This window comes from Augochlora pura, chromosome 3 (assembly GCF_028453695.1).
Source record: "Augochlora pura isolate Apur16 chromosome 3, APUR_v2.2.1, whole genome shotgun sequence".
In the NCBI taxonomy this organism is placed as follows: domain Eukaryota; kingdom Metazoa; phylum Arthropoda; class Insecta; order Hymenoptera; family Halictidae; genus Augochlora; species Augochlora pura.
The window spans coordinates 1446909-1460908 of record NC_135774.1 but is presented as its reverse complement, the minus strand read 5'-3'; the positions used below and the strand labels follow the sequence as shown (position 1 = coordinate 1460908).

The window sequence follows — 14000 nt, the reverse complement described above, 5'->3', positions numbered from 1 at the left end:
CCCATCGGACTTTGGAACGCGCGCGCCGAATCGTTTTTCCGTCGCTTTCCCGTTCGCCGTCGTCGAGATCGAAAAAGAAATCATTCGGAGTTCGATCGATAGGCGCGGCGGTAGTATCTAACGCATCCGTCCATTGAAAATCTCAAATGTCACGATATTAGCCATTATGCAACCGGTTTCCAAGAAGGGCAAAAACGGCCGGCCGGGAGCGGAAGGGGTTCGGAGAGGGTTGGAGGAGCGTACCAGGCACCCCTGCGGAACTTCTCGGGCGCTGAATGCAGGCAAAGAAGGAAAAAGCGATCGCGTGGGTTGGCCTAACCGCTCCCGTTTCGCAAGCTATGACCCACTTATGCGAGCGCATCTTGTGTTCGCGTGAAGAGGCAGACCAGACGAATCGCTTCGACCTGCTATCGCTAATTATACGAGTTCGATTCGGCGCTGATAACCTCGAAGGGTCCGCCGACGTGGATATGTGGGGCGCGGTACTATTTCGGAATTCGGTCGCACCTCACGCGTATTTTCTTATCGGTCCCGGCGCGGATTGTCGCGTGTGATAAAACCAGCGTCGCGTTATCTAACGGAACGCCTTGTCCACCGAACTTGTCACTGCTATCGACCAACGATTACCGACCGCCGCGAATCCTGTAACGTGCACCGTTCTAGGCACATCTCTCACTTATCTGAATCACTTACCATTAGATACGATTTGATGTATGGTGTAGGAAATCATAGAATTCAACTGTACGACTTCATTCGGAGGATACCCGAGGACGGGTGACGCGGACAGAGGGAGTCAAAGGGTTGCTTGTGGGTGATGTGTCACTGAAATATTGAAAACGTTACGAAATACAGACAAGCTCCGAAAGAACGAACGAACCGTGGGACAAACATGTCACTGTCGATGCCAACACATGATTGAAAATAGTGAGAAGTGAAGTTGTATCGGCTGTTACACTCCAATATCTCTTCGCTGCGACAGCAATCATTTATTTGCGAGTGATGATTTGTTGAACACCGTAATGTTATATTTTCAATGAGAACTGGAATAATACCGTTTGAGAATTAATATGAGATTATGTCAAGAAATTAATGAATCCCGAATTCTTAGCTTGAACATATGGAATGAAAACCAAAGGATATAGATTGTCATTGGATTCCATTTTTAATTAAATATTTATTAAATTCAAATTACAGTAATATATAGTATCTCTGCGAAGGTGGGTGCGAAGTAGAGCGGTAAGGATAAAAAGGATCTTAAATTAGGAGACGACAAAGCTCTTATCTTGATAGATGACTGTATGTGTATAGTATCCTGTCGCATTAGAAATTTGCCGCCATCGCGGATACCACCATTTCGAATATTATGTCTGGAAGTTCCAGCAGGTGACAGTACCAAACTGTCCGAGTGTTACTCCATTTCCCGTGCTGATCGTTCCGTCTTTCGATAGAGTGCGCTACCGTAGTACGGAATTTTCATACAGTCGATAATTCAGATTTCAACACGGGCAGATCACGTGACTAACCCATGTCGGACAACACAGAACCGTTTGCTTGCGCTGTGGAGGCATTAATTCGGTGCAAAAACGTTCAGTTTTGACGCATCGCACCACGAAAGCTGACCGACGATTTCAGCCACATTTTCTACTAGCTCGAAAGGTATAAAAATCTCTCGATACTCTTCTCATACTAATTTAGAACTGAATACTATAATCCACGTGAAATGTATCGCATGTGTAACTAGCATTTGTCTCGCATTTCCTTTTAGAAGACCGGTAGTTCCTTTCCCCTAATGATTCCATGTATAACTTTGTGTGACCAAGACATATATGTACATTAATACTGTGTATTTTGGAAATTGTCACTTTGAAGTTTGACAAAGTATTTGTAGGTTATGTTTCGAAGAATCGTTGGCACATAGTCGAACAGTGATGGAATTTGCCATATGATTTAGTTCGCTGTCCCCCGAATTATCCTTTTTCCCTCAATCCTCTCCAGTGATCGTACGATACCGGGTTCGTTGATGTCGCGTAAATCGGACGGTATTCTTTTAGTATGTCTGGCCGAGACGGTGGCAAGAAAAAGCCTTTAAAGGCACCTAAAAAGGAACCGAAACAACTGGACGACGACGACGTTGCCTTCAAACAAAAGCAAAAGGAACAACAGAAAGCCCTCCAGGAGGCTGCGAAGAAAGCAAGTCAGAGAGGGCCCCTGGTTACGGGCGGCATAAAGAAATCTGGCAAGAAATGATCTATCCAAGACTGAGAAGACTTGCGTTTTTCGTGCGCGCTGTGTGTTTTACCAAGACATGATTTTTGATATTAATTAGCGTGTCAACTGCAACATCTGTCGACGGCGTTACCACGAGATATGGTAAACCACTTGTAAATAAAACGATCATGTATTAAATCACAGTAGTACATGCAATTCAATAGGCGTTCAAATTTCTTCGTTCGGTGCGAGGATCGAGAAGGGACACATAAATGATCTCGCCGACACGTTTCCTACGTTTGTACCGTAGTCGTACGAGCAGCGATGTGATAGCAATAAAATGATGTTAAAAATCTACATGAAATAGCACATATTGTGGAGATCCGAATGCGAAGTGCAATCCATCCAAGCGGCGACCGTGTATGATCGTTACAAGATTCGGGTTTTGCGATTGCTTAAGACTTGTTCTCATTTAACCGTCAAATAATAAATCCGTTACATCAATTAACCTTGACGCGAAAATACTCTGCTCGAAGATTTCGAACGAGTCTCGTCGACGCAGTCTTTCAATTCGATCGACAACGCGTTATTGCGCAACGTTATCAATAAAAAAAAAGAGGTAACGCATAGGCCCGTCAGATACGATAAATAATATGCAAATAACATGCGTTTATCGATCGCTCGGCGTGCGAATTTCTGAAACCAGCCGCAAAACATATGTCCATTGACGAAACGTGAATTACAGCTGATTGCCATATGATCGACAGGGCTGACAATCTCGCAGAAAGAAATCCCTGCACGTCGATTTCTTCCATCTTGTGGACATCGCGGACGGTCGTGTCTCCAGCCCAGCGTAGGCGTTCGAAACGATTATATCCATCGAATTCGCAACAGGTTCAGTTTCCGACATCATTAAATACTATACATGTCATTAACAAACGACCGAAAACCGTTGACAATTCGTTTAAGAGATTCTTCCCCCCTCCATAGCTTTAGACGGACAAAAGTAAACGGTATTGTCGCGTAAACAGCGAAACATTGACGAGTCTTCCAATGAAAGTCGAGCCACGCCATCGAGGAACAAGTTCTCGATGACGTGGGTGTTTAGAATCAAGAGAATCGCGTTTATCGGCTAAAGTTCGATCGTGAAGCATGTCCTACGATTCCTCGGAGGCCTTTGTGCAACATTGTAGAGGGGGAGAACAGTTAGTTCCTTTCTTGTTCGTAGGTTGGCGGCTGTGTTGGCCCGCAGAGAGCTGTCACTGGCTGGGTCAGTTGGCAACAGACCTTCGAGGTGGTCGCGAGTGCTTGTACTATCGTAGTCTCGTGCCCGTCAAACTTCTCTCGACGGGATTTCGACGCGAAAAGGACGATCGACGGAAGGGCACTCAGGCGATTCGTGACAGGGCAAGAACAATACCAGGAGTGCGTCGATAGTTTGGAGAAAAGCATGGGGCTGGTCAAGATCATTTGATCCAGGGGAACGGCTCCAGGCTCGGTGGATCGTGCTACCTCGCTTGATACTACAAATCGGTGAGTCCTTTTAACGATTTCACGGTTTCATTTAATCGGTTGACAGCTTGTTCCTGTGCGTCTGACAAAAGAGGGTCGGAGATCGGTGCGGGGCCCTTCTTCGTCTCTCTTCTCCTCTCCGTCTTTCTCCTTGTCTCCCTTTCTTCCTTTCTCCGTCTGTTGAGCAGCGTCCATGGTTTCGTACGATGGACGTGTGTAGTGTGCCGTGCGTGGAAGCGTACATATGTACACACAATTGGTCTCGTCAAAACGACGAACTGGCAATCCGAGGCGTATTTGGTTATGGAAAGTAAAGGATTCAGTGGCGTAGCGACCCGTATTCTTTTGCCTGCTGGCCCTTGGGCGAGGGCAATTGGAACCAGCTCGTGGCACGAGTAGAAAGAGTAGAAAGTCCACTTCAGAAATTGGTAACGAGCTTCGCGGAGCTCGATTGCTACGGCCCTGCCAGTCGCGGACCGTTTTTCCGGAACGGAAAGTTCTTTCAGTATGTTTTCATCTGGGAAAGGTCTCGCCTAAAGCCAGGACCCAAAGAGAGGGGCCCCGAGGAAGGCTGTCGCGTGTGTTTGCCTCACCGACACCACCGCGTTTCGCGTGCGCCCAGGGGCCCAGTGTGCCCACAAATGGTGTAGGACACCATGTTATTCACCTGCGTCGCGGTACCATATTGCGTACCGTGGGCATTTTTTCAACGTATCCACCACCCTCGGAGGGTAGCGTTTAACCGCTGCAGAGATGATCGAGCGCGATTTCCTGGCCTGACATGTGTGTGGGCCAGCACTGCGCCCGTATAAACCTATATGCCTATCGCATCGTAGGTGTATTCAGTGTTTCTGTCGCGAGAAAAGGACCGACCGAGAGAGACGGCGCTCTCGGTTTAATGCGTATATCTTGTCCCTCGCCACGCGCATATGTATACCTCGGCCCCAGAGTTTCTCTCTCTCTCTCTTTCTCTCGTTTTCTCTCTTCCGCGGATCTCGCCGAGAGAACCCTTTAAGGCCACTCTGCTCTTTAACGGGTTGCGTTATTCCAAATAATCCTCTCTCCCCGGACGAATTTAAATGTCGCGTTCTCGCAGCGGGCGTCCCCTTTCCGAAATGTTTACCTCGAATATTCCATTTTCGAATGCCCCCGGGCGTCGCGCTCGTATTTCGAATTTCCTCGCTGGGTTGTGGAATTTCTAGTCGCCCAATTTTCCGGGTTTTATTCAATTTCAAAAAGACGAGGCACTACTTCGCCTGAAATCGCGAAGAACGTTCGCCCTTCCTCCGAAGGGTTGATTTCTGCACAGCCTGTACGGTGCAGCGAAAGAGGACAAGATCGTTTATTCCAGGCCCCCAAACGCATCACTCGGAGGTGTTTCGAGTTTCGTAATGATTACTTTACGCTGTTAAATCATCGTCTGTGTACCTCGAGGCTAAGCTCGTCGCGAGCAACGCTATCCGCATAGTCTTTTTTTTCACACCCGAGCCTGCGTTCCGTGAAATTCGAACGAGCGATCTACCTTCGCTAGTCTCGAATCGATTCTCGCTTCGTTTTGTCGTAACGGGTCGAGAGAAACAATCGCCGGGACAGGCCTATGACGCATTCGACTGCACGCGAACGGCTCGCATATAGATATCATTTTTTTTTTTTGTAGCTACGATCACCCTCTTTCTACCCTTTTTCCCACTTTAGTTAGCACCGAGTCACTTTGTTAGTACGCTACAACACTTTTTTCCTTTTATTCGATGCTGGTTCGTGCGCACTATCGTTGCTCGGAATTTTGCACAGAGCAAACGAATTCGAGAAACTAATTAATTAGCAGCCTACATCTTCGGTCGCGGTCTAAATATTCGACTGCTATCGCTTTTGCGGATCTGTATGCAAATTCCCATTTTCATCGAGATAAGAGCGCAATTTGTTTCGCCGATTAAACGACTGCTTCGGGGGAAAAGCGATGCCGTCGATCTTCATTAACGTAAACGTTCGCGAATGCTACGAATGCACAGAGATTCCCAGTCTATGGCTTCGCGCAGCTTCCAGCTTATAGCTTACTCTTCGTTAGAAAATTTTCTGACCTATAATATGACCTGGCGCAATTAATGCTGCGTGCGGATTAGAGATTGAACCCTACGACGGCATCACAAATCTTTAGGAAGCCCTGAAACGATAAAGTCTGACGATATCTCTCGCGGACAATCGACTCGGTGTCACTGCTGCAATAGTATTCGCGTTTTCTTCCCAATTCTCGGGAAATGTTGCGTCAACCTCAGTGACGTATTCACGCCGCGCGTGAAACATCGGGGGGCAATTTAGCAACCCAGTGCGCGACATAAGACACAAGAGCCTGTACGTAGAACGTGCTCCCCAGGGTTATCACGCGTCGCGACGGGTTAGTTTTTTACGAATCGATAGACTCTCTCTCTCTCTCTCTCTCTCTCTCGTCTTCTCGCGTTTCCCGTCGGTCGTCGGGTTTTGGTGGTTTCCAGGCGACTACGCGCTACGAGTGCTCGTTGCGTCATACACATCGAGCACGACAGAAGACACGTGCTGACACACGCAACGCTTCTGCGTCGAGAGCACCGTGGCAATTACGAAAGAAAATATCGCGAGACCGTGTGGTGCGCGCTTGTTCGCTAAACAATCAATCGATCAATTTAGCTCCCTCGCGAGCGCGCTCTAAGCCAGCGAGCCACGAGCCTCGATCGACGATTCATTCCGCTCGCGAATCCCGGTTTCTTTAATCTGTTTCAATCTGTAGGGGACAGCGACGTGCCTGTGCGAGCTCGTTAGATCGAGTGACGCATCCGCGAGCCAATAACGATACCGAACGGAAACGGTTTTGCGTTTTCGCGTTCTTCCGGCGCTGTTCCGCGTACCTCGGTCGCCTCGCGATCGTTTTCGGCTTCGTCATCGCGCGAGCGAACGCGTCGCAGCAACCTTGTGCACCGCTTATCCGATTCACACCTACACGGAACCGATCCCTTCGCGATTCTCCTCCTCGTCACAGTCCCGGCACGACCAACCACGCGTTAGCCGAGAACTGGAACTCGCCGAGTTTTCCGTTGTCCGGCGAACCGAGCTTCTGCCGCAATTAACGGCAATCAGCTGCATCGCTTTCGCGATTCCAGCAGTCCAACGCTTGCGTCACTGCCCGTAGATAAAAACGATTCCTTGAGGCGTTGCGACGTCACCGCGAACGATACGCCCGACCGACTCGCGTCGAAAATATTGATCGTCCTTCCGTGGCGATCGATCTTTCATCGATGCCCGAGATACGATCGTATCGATGCAACATTCGCGCGATCGACGAGAAATCAAACGAGACTCGCGGTGATTGCGTGAACCTATCGGGTCGGCCAGATCGCCGTCGCCTTTATTTCGGCGAGTCGCGCGCGGGCGACCGCAGAAAGTTTCTACGGTCGCGATAAGCGTGACACCGAGCGCAAACTTTCTCGATGATAAAGCGAATAACTGCTCGGTGAAATTGATCGAAACGCTTCGGCAAAGGATTCAACGGGTGTTACGTAAACGCGATCACGCGCGCTCACGCTGCAGAGACGGTCGGTGGAATTATCGTCGATCTTTTTGAATCTCATTTGAACGGCGTCGCGAAACAACGCGGACGTTATTAGCGGTACGCAATGCGGTAACAGTGAAAACGCGGAACCCGATCGCGCACGCGACTCCGCGATTTCCATTTCCAAGGAAGTCCGGCAACCGGGGGAGATCGCCAAAAAAAAAAAACGGCACGACCGAAAAAGGCGCAGGATAAACGTCTGCCGACGCGGCTGCAAGGTGCGCGCGCGCGTGCTCGTTCGTCAAGACCGAGGACAATAGCGCGTCGGCAGGCCGCGCGTTCCGTGTTTCGAAACCGATCGCACAGGAAACGTATCGCGCTGAATTACATAAGGTAAAGCGGTGGCTCGCGCGAGCGGCCGGTGCGTTCCGCTCGAAATTTTTGCAATCGAGAGTCTCGGACTTCTTTTGAAAACCGTATCGCCGATTTTGCGAAACGAATTCATCGGCGAGAAACGCGAGTCGCTCGATTAGAAAGTCTCGTCCGATCTTTCCACAGGCGGACGGACGATCTTTTTCCGATCGACGCCCCGATCGGGAAACTCTGCAGCGTCCGTAGACGAGCCGCTGGCCCTTTAGCGACTCGAAAAAAAGTTGTCGAAACCCGTGTGCAGCCTAGCCGCGAGAGATAAGCCAAGAGAGCCGGTCGTGTAAACGAGCTGACCCACATCGCCGAAGAACCGTTCGTACGAGCAGGATGTGTACAGCGTACATGCACCGTGGCGCTGCACGGCTGTTCTCTGCTCGCTCTGAAAGCCCGTGTTGCCTGCCGTGTGTTCGGACGCGTCACAGTCTCACGACACACAGCGTAAACGGTATACATAAATTGAAAAAGCGGCTCTCGGCCGACCTTCCGCCGGCTTCCGGGGGATTTAGGCTTGATTAGCTCCGGCGTAACATATTATATACATAGAGTTTGCTCTTTCGAACGAAACGAGACGGGACGGGACGGGACGGGAACCAGGACGGGTGTATAGGCTGAACCCGTGAACTTTAGCCGATCGGAGGACGACCTCGCCTTAGCCGGGGAACCTTTGCGACGACGCTCGCGCGGCCAGTTTAGCTCCGCCGTGCAGCGGTAATGGAGCAATAACTAACGGCAGTGTCCCACGGACCCTGTCTCGCGCTTACGATCTGCAAAACTGGTACGCCGATGAATCACCGGCCTAATCGCGAAGTTTCCTCGCATGGCTCCACTTTCACGAGTGCAACTAGCACATCCTTCGCGTTTCTGCGCGAGTTGCCAGTTACGAGTTTCGAGTAGGACGCCTCCTCCGGTTCTGCTCGGGCCTCGGGTGTCGTTGCAACGGTACACCACGGTTTTTCGTGCAAGCGCTCGTAAAAATGGGGGAGCTTCGGGGGCGAGGCTGTCGCAGGAACAGCCGCCGGAGATGGCAGAGTTTCTCGCGTTCGTAGGGGGGCCCGGGTATCGTCGATGTAACTCGCGTGGAGGGAATAACGTGGCCCGTTGCAAAGTTTCGCAACTAATCGCTTCACGCTGCACCGCTGTCGTTGACAAGGCATAATACCCGCCGTTGCCTTATGTAAGCTCGATACACGCGAGATGGAGGATAGAGACGGTGTGCACGTGTTATCTGAGAGACGAGACCGTTTACCGCAGCCTTGTTCGGGGACGTTGCAGCCCGTACAACTGCATCGCAACCTCTCGGCCGTGCAGCGATACCGCACAAGCCGCGCGCGCGCGCGCGAAAACGGACGCGCGCGGTTTGATCGCGCGCGGCTCTCTTTGGTATTTATAGGAAGCGGCTGGCCAAGGTTGACTCTAGAGACCCGGTGCGCGGCGGACAGATCCGTTCCTTCCTGCTGCGATTTCGAGCGAAACGGGCTTGGCTCGAGGTTCGATTCAATTGGGAAACACACGCCGTGCGTTTATTAGGTCGCATCTGTGCGGCAACCGGCGGGCCAAATGACGTCCGCGCGAACGCATGCTCCTCGATGCGCTTCCTCTAAAAACTGCGACGCTAGACCTGCAGCTTGCTGCCGTTCGCGACCGTGTTCCAAGGAATTCGTAGAAACGTCGGAGGAAGCGGAACGCAGATATTAGCAGAATGCGAGCTTATCTCTCGATTATTACTAGAACGCGGCGCGTCCCGTTAACCATCGGACTCCGGTTGGCTTTCACCGCGATTCGTTTCGCCAATTACATATCGCTTAATCGCGGACTCGAGAAAGTTTCTGATAAAACGCGAACGGTGTATAATTGGCGGTGCAACGTTTTCCGAAACGTTGCCTCACCGCGGTGGATCGTTTCGTGCTCGCCAACCTAACAATGTACTCAAACGATGGCACTCGTTCGGAAGATACATTTGTAACGGTTACGCGCCGAGTCCGGCTGCGAACAAAGGCCAGCGATCGAATTTCAACGTCGTTTATTGTTTTTCCGTTATAGATACGGCAGCGTTTCTCATTCGGTTTTTTTTTGCCGGCCTCGCTAGGCCAAATATCGACTCGATACGGCCCGACCGCGCGACTTATTTCGAGAATCTACCGAGGAATACGTGTGTACTCCGTAGGTCGGTCGCCCGAAGAACGGGGAGCGTCACCTTGAATTTCCTCGAGTGCGCATCCAAAACAGAGGCGGAGTTCAACGGCCGTGGTTTTCGGGTAACGGCGCCCCCACGATGTTTTGATATAGCGCGAGCAGCTCGCGCGCGCGTCACGGTCGTCCCATAAATGATCGGAACACAAAAGCCCGACCTCGACTTGTTATTCGACGCTGCTTGAAAGTCGTGCATGTTTTCTCGGACGACGATGCCGCGCGGTGTCGTGTGGCCGACGAGCGTTGTGCACCGACGCCGGGTCGTTGACGTCGAACGAAAAATTCCACGACCCGCGGTCCCGCCGTGGAATATCACCGCCACTCGCCGTCGAATCGTGGAGAAAGTTTAATCGCATCCACAGGCGTCTCCTGTTCGTCGGCAGGCTGTAATTAAACGAACAGTATCCCGTGGACTTTCGCGGCAGGTTATAAAATCGTAGGCTTATCCAGTCCCTGGCGCGTCCCGGTGTCCGGACGTGCAATAAATATCCGATAAATCAATTAGAAATCGAATAGCCGTCGAAACGCAGCGGCGCAGCTAATGATCCGCGCGCGCTTGTGTATGCAGTTGCACGTGCAACCGCGGGATCGCAGTGGTGTTGGTTGCATAATATGCAGGTAACCTAGATCTGCACCCACTGCTTGCCACCCACCGGCCTCATTACCCCTTTGAGGATCTCTCTCTCTCTCTCTCCCTCTCTCTCTATTTCTCTTCCTCTTTCCTTGTATTCTCTTCACCTGTCCCCGTGCCAGCCACTCCAGAGAAGCTTTGTCTCGCGTCAAGACGCTCTCCGTGACGTTTCGCGGCGTGGCCTAAACCCACACGGAGTATCGGGTTCACTGGACAGGGGGAGATGCTTTTTCGTCGGAAACGGTGCCAGGAAGCCGCGGTCTCGTCGCAGTCACCCGGTTCACGTCGTCGACGATCGATCTCGCTCTCGCCCTCGCTCTCGCCCCGGTCTAATTGGATCGCTGGGACACGCGCCGGCTTTTTAATTATCGGAGGTTTCCGCGGTTTCTCGCGCTCCGGAATCGGCGGGAGCCCGCGATTCGAACTGTACGCGTCGTCGGTTTGCGCAGGACACGGCCAGCGCGAATGCACGCGGTAATAAGTCGGACACGAGGCGGAAAGAAGGTGAAGTGGTCGCCACGGTGCGGAAACAATAAGATCCTCTCGACGCTCAGCCCTTTCTCACCCTCCGGCGGATTGACGTCATTCCCTTGGTTCGTCGGGACGTTCGTCAACGCGCGTGGAAGGCGGAGAAGGCGCGTTGCGCGATGCACCGGGGCTGCGTCGTGCCACGGCACACATCGCGCGACGTCGCACAGGCCTATCATTTATTCGCGAGGTGGCGTAAGCTGACTCGGAACGGCGCAATTATTCATCGTCCAGATCCTCGCCGCCACGTGGGATCACCGAATGAAAATGAGAAATTTTCTCTCGGAAGATCGAGGCCGTGCGGAACGGCTCTGTCTGCCCCCGGTCTCCCATCCGATCGTCCCACGGCTTCGCGCGTTGTTCGACGATTCCGCGACAGCCTTCGGTGGCTCTTAAATAATCCAGCCGCCGTGGAGGCAGCTAAAAGCTCTTTAATTTAATTGGACCGCGTGGCGCGCAGGAATTGAAATCGCTTTGTACACGCGTCCGCGGCCAGATAACTCGTCCATCCCTACGCGAGCGCCGATAGCCAGCAAGATTACGCACGATCGGCGAACGAAAAAAAACTTGTTAATGAGACTCTCGGTCGACGGAGATCCGCAGGGAACTCGCTCTGTGGTTGGTCGACGACACCGGGGCTTAATGCCGGCCGTAAATCGGATAATGATACCTGTCGAGTCATTTAAATTCAGCCCGACACCGGTGATATTCGAACCGAAAAGTGCACGCACGAGGATGAGTTTGCGCGCGCGCGCCCGTGCCAACTACGGAGCGGATGTAGCGAGAAGAATCCAAAAGGACGCCTCTGTATCTCGTTCGGGGCCGTCTCGGGTTTCGATATTGCAGTCTACTCTTACAGCGTTGATTATCATCGTGAAACTGGATAGCGGCAGCCTCCGCGCATATTAGAGTCACGAAACAGGTACGAGAGCCGTTTCCGTCCTTGCGATCTTCCGATAGCCCGGACGATTTCGATCGTCGCGCCGAAAATCTCTCAGTCTCTTCGCGCGCCCTTCGGCCAACAACTTGGAAGAAAGTGTTTTTCGATAAACGTCCGCTTCCCGCGGGTCGGCAGAGTAGAAGCGGATCGCAGTTTCGCGACCGGATGGCGGATAGGTCGATTTGGGTCGTGGGGCACCTGAAACGTGTCGAGAGAGCGTCACGGCCAGCCGGGATAGGTTCGTCCGCAAACCGTGCACCCCTTGTTACTTCGGCCAGCCGACCCAGTTTCGAGCCCGCGCTTCGGAAAAGTGGAGCGCGTTCGGTCAATCTCGAGGAGACTCTCGATTTTTCGCGTGGGAGTCGTCTCGGACCCCTCGGTCGCGCGACACGCGTGCATCGATACGTACGGCCGTGGACGTGGTTCCGAGGCTAGGCGAAAGAATTCGAAACGAGAGAGAGACGGGACGGCGGCTTTCGTTTTTGTTCGACGCAAGGCTCGTTACTCCGCGGCCTGCTCGTCGCCGTTCCCGACGCTGCGAAACATCGCGAGCCTACCGGAAGCGCGAGTTTATTTCTGGCCGCCGTTGGAAGCGTTCTTTTGGCAGTCCGATCGCGGATAGCACCGCAAAGGTACGCGGCTCGGATGTATTTCTAGCGAGTTAACGCTGCTCGTTAATTACACGGCGGACCTTGGGCCGGATCGATCCGGATTTAATCGACTCCGTGTTTCCGCGTGGCCGCCGTTTCGGGAGATTCCTCCCTCGACGCGTTTCCTCGCGCCGCGAGACCTTGCTCCGCGCCTCGGCCCCGTCCGGGGACTTTCCACGGATCCTGACGACGGTCTCTTAATTTATCGCCACGACGATCGCCAATCTTCCTGCACGCGACATCGGCGTTGCACAAACGCGAGCGTCACTGCGAGCGATTTTCGAGCGTCTCGCAAAGGTGCAACAAGAAAAGGTGCGGTTTCGCGAGCTAGCAACAGCCGTTTCCGTGCCGCGCTATCGGTGCGCCGTCGTCGGCGACACGTGTGCACACCGCTGCACCCGTATACCGTGCACATTATGCAATCGGTCGGGCCGATTTTACGCGCAATTCGCATGCACCGCGCGAGGACACCGCTGCGGAAGTCGAGAGCTGGCTGATCGGTCTCGTCAGACGATAGGTCTGCGGAGATCGAGGGCCACGTGATCGTCGTTCTCTCGTCGATGGTTACCACGATCCGTGTGTCGTCCGTTGTTCGCCCCCTATCGAGGAGTCCACTTTCGATCGGAGCGTCTCGCGATTTGCAACCGAATCGCGCGTCTGCCACAAGGAGATACGTGCCGAGCTCGTTGGAACGTCATACGCAGTAGTCTCAAGTTCAAGGCGATCGTCGCCGACATCCATAGAGAGCCTCAGGGTCTCGAGCTACTGCTATTACCGATTCTTTTTCTCGTCGTATTGTAACCGGAGGCGCTGATCCTCTTCGCGAACAAATCCGCGATTGAACCCGCCGCCGTCGTCGACGCGCGTTCGCGATCGTTGCTCGTTCGATTTCCTCGTCTCTGTGCGCCACGGACCTTTTTAAATCGACGACGTTCGAGCTTCCCGCCGGCTCGCCATTTTCTCCCGAGGCTCGCATTGAATAATTCAAGAGCCGAGGAAAATGGGTGACCACTTGTAGCGTTCGAAATTCACCGCGGCTTCCATTCAGTCCGGCCAGTCGGAACTGGTTTTCGTCTAGGCCTCCTATATTCGAACTGTACCCGGCCTCGCCGACGAAAGGTGCCGTTTGTTTCTCTGACTGGTGATCGGCGGTGCGCGCGAATGGCCGACGAGTGGCTACTTAAACGGTCCCGTAATTCGCCTCGTAGCGCCCCATGCCGCGCCATAGCCAGCTGCACCTGGCTCGCGCGTCGAGTGAAAGGACACGGTCTCGGGAAAGGATTTCTCGGCAGGGCACCGTTCCTCGATCGATGGTCGCCGTGATTCGGCTGCGGGGCGACCGCGTGGCCGTGCAACAAATTTTCGAACAGGATACCTGGCCTTGCACGGCCG

The 14000-nt window shown here is 52.8% G+C and overlaps 2 protein-coding genes across 2 annotated transcripts in view; both read left to right on the top strand.

Moving 5' to 3' along the window:
• The first annotated feature begins 1497 nt into the window (after positions 1–1497).
• Positions 1498–2684, top strand: LOC144467598 (translation machinery-associated protein 7 homolog). Its single transcript, XM_078176475.1, has 2 exons — positions 1498–1656; positions 2052–2684. Exon 2 carries the CDS (start codon positions 2053–2055, stop codon positions 2245–2247), a length of 195 nt encoding a protein of 64 aa, XP_078032601.1. The 5' UTR covers positions 1498–1656; position 2052; the 3' UTR covers positions 2248–2684.
• Positions 2685–3470: 786 nt separating this feature from the next.
• Positions 3471–14000, top strand: part of Atos (atos homolog atossa) — a 33537-nt gene continuing 23007 nt past the window's right edge. The window contains exon 1 of the mRNA XM_078176452.1: positions 3471–3741. The gene's annotated coding sequence lies outside the window, so the exon portion shown is untranslated. The remainder of the gene's footprint in view (positions 3742–14000) is intronic.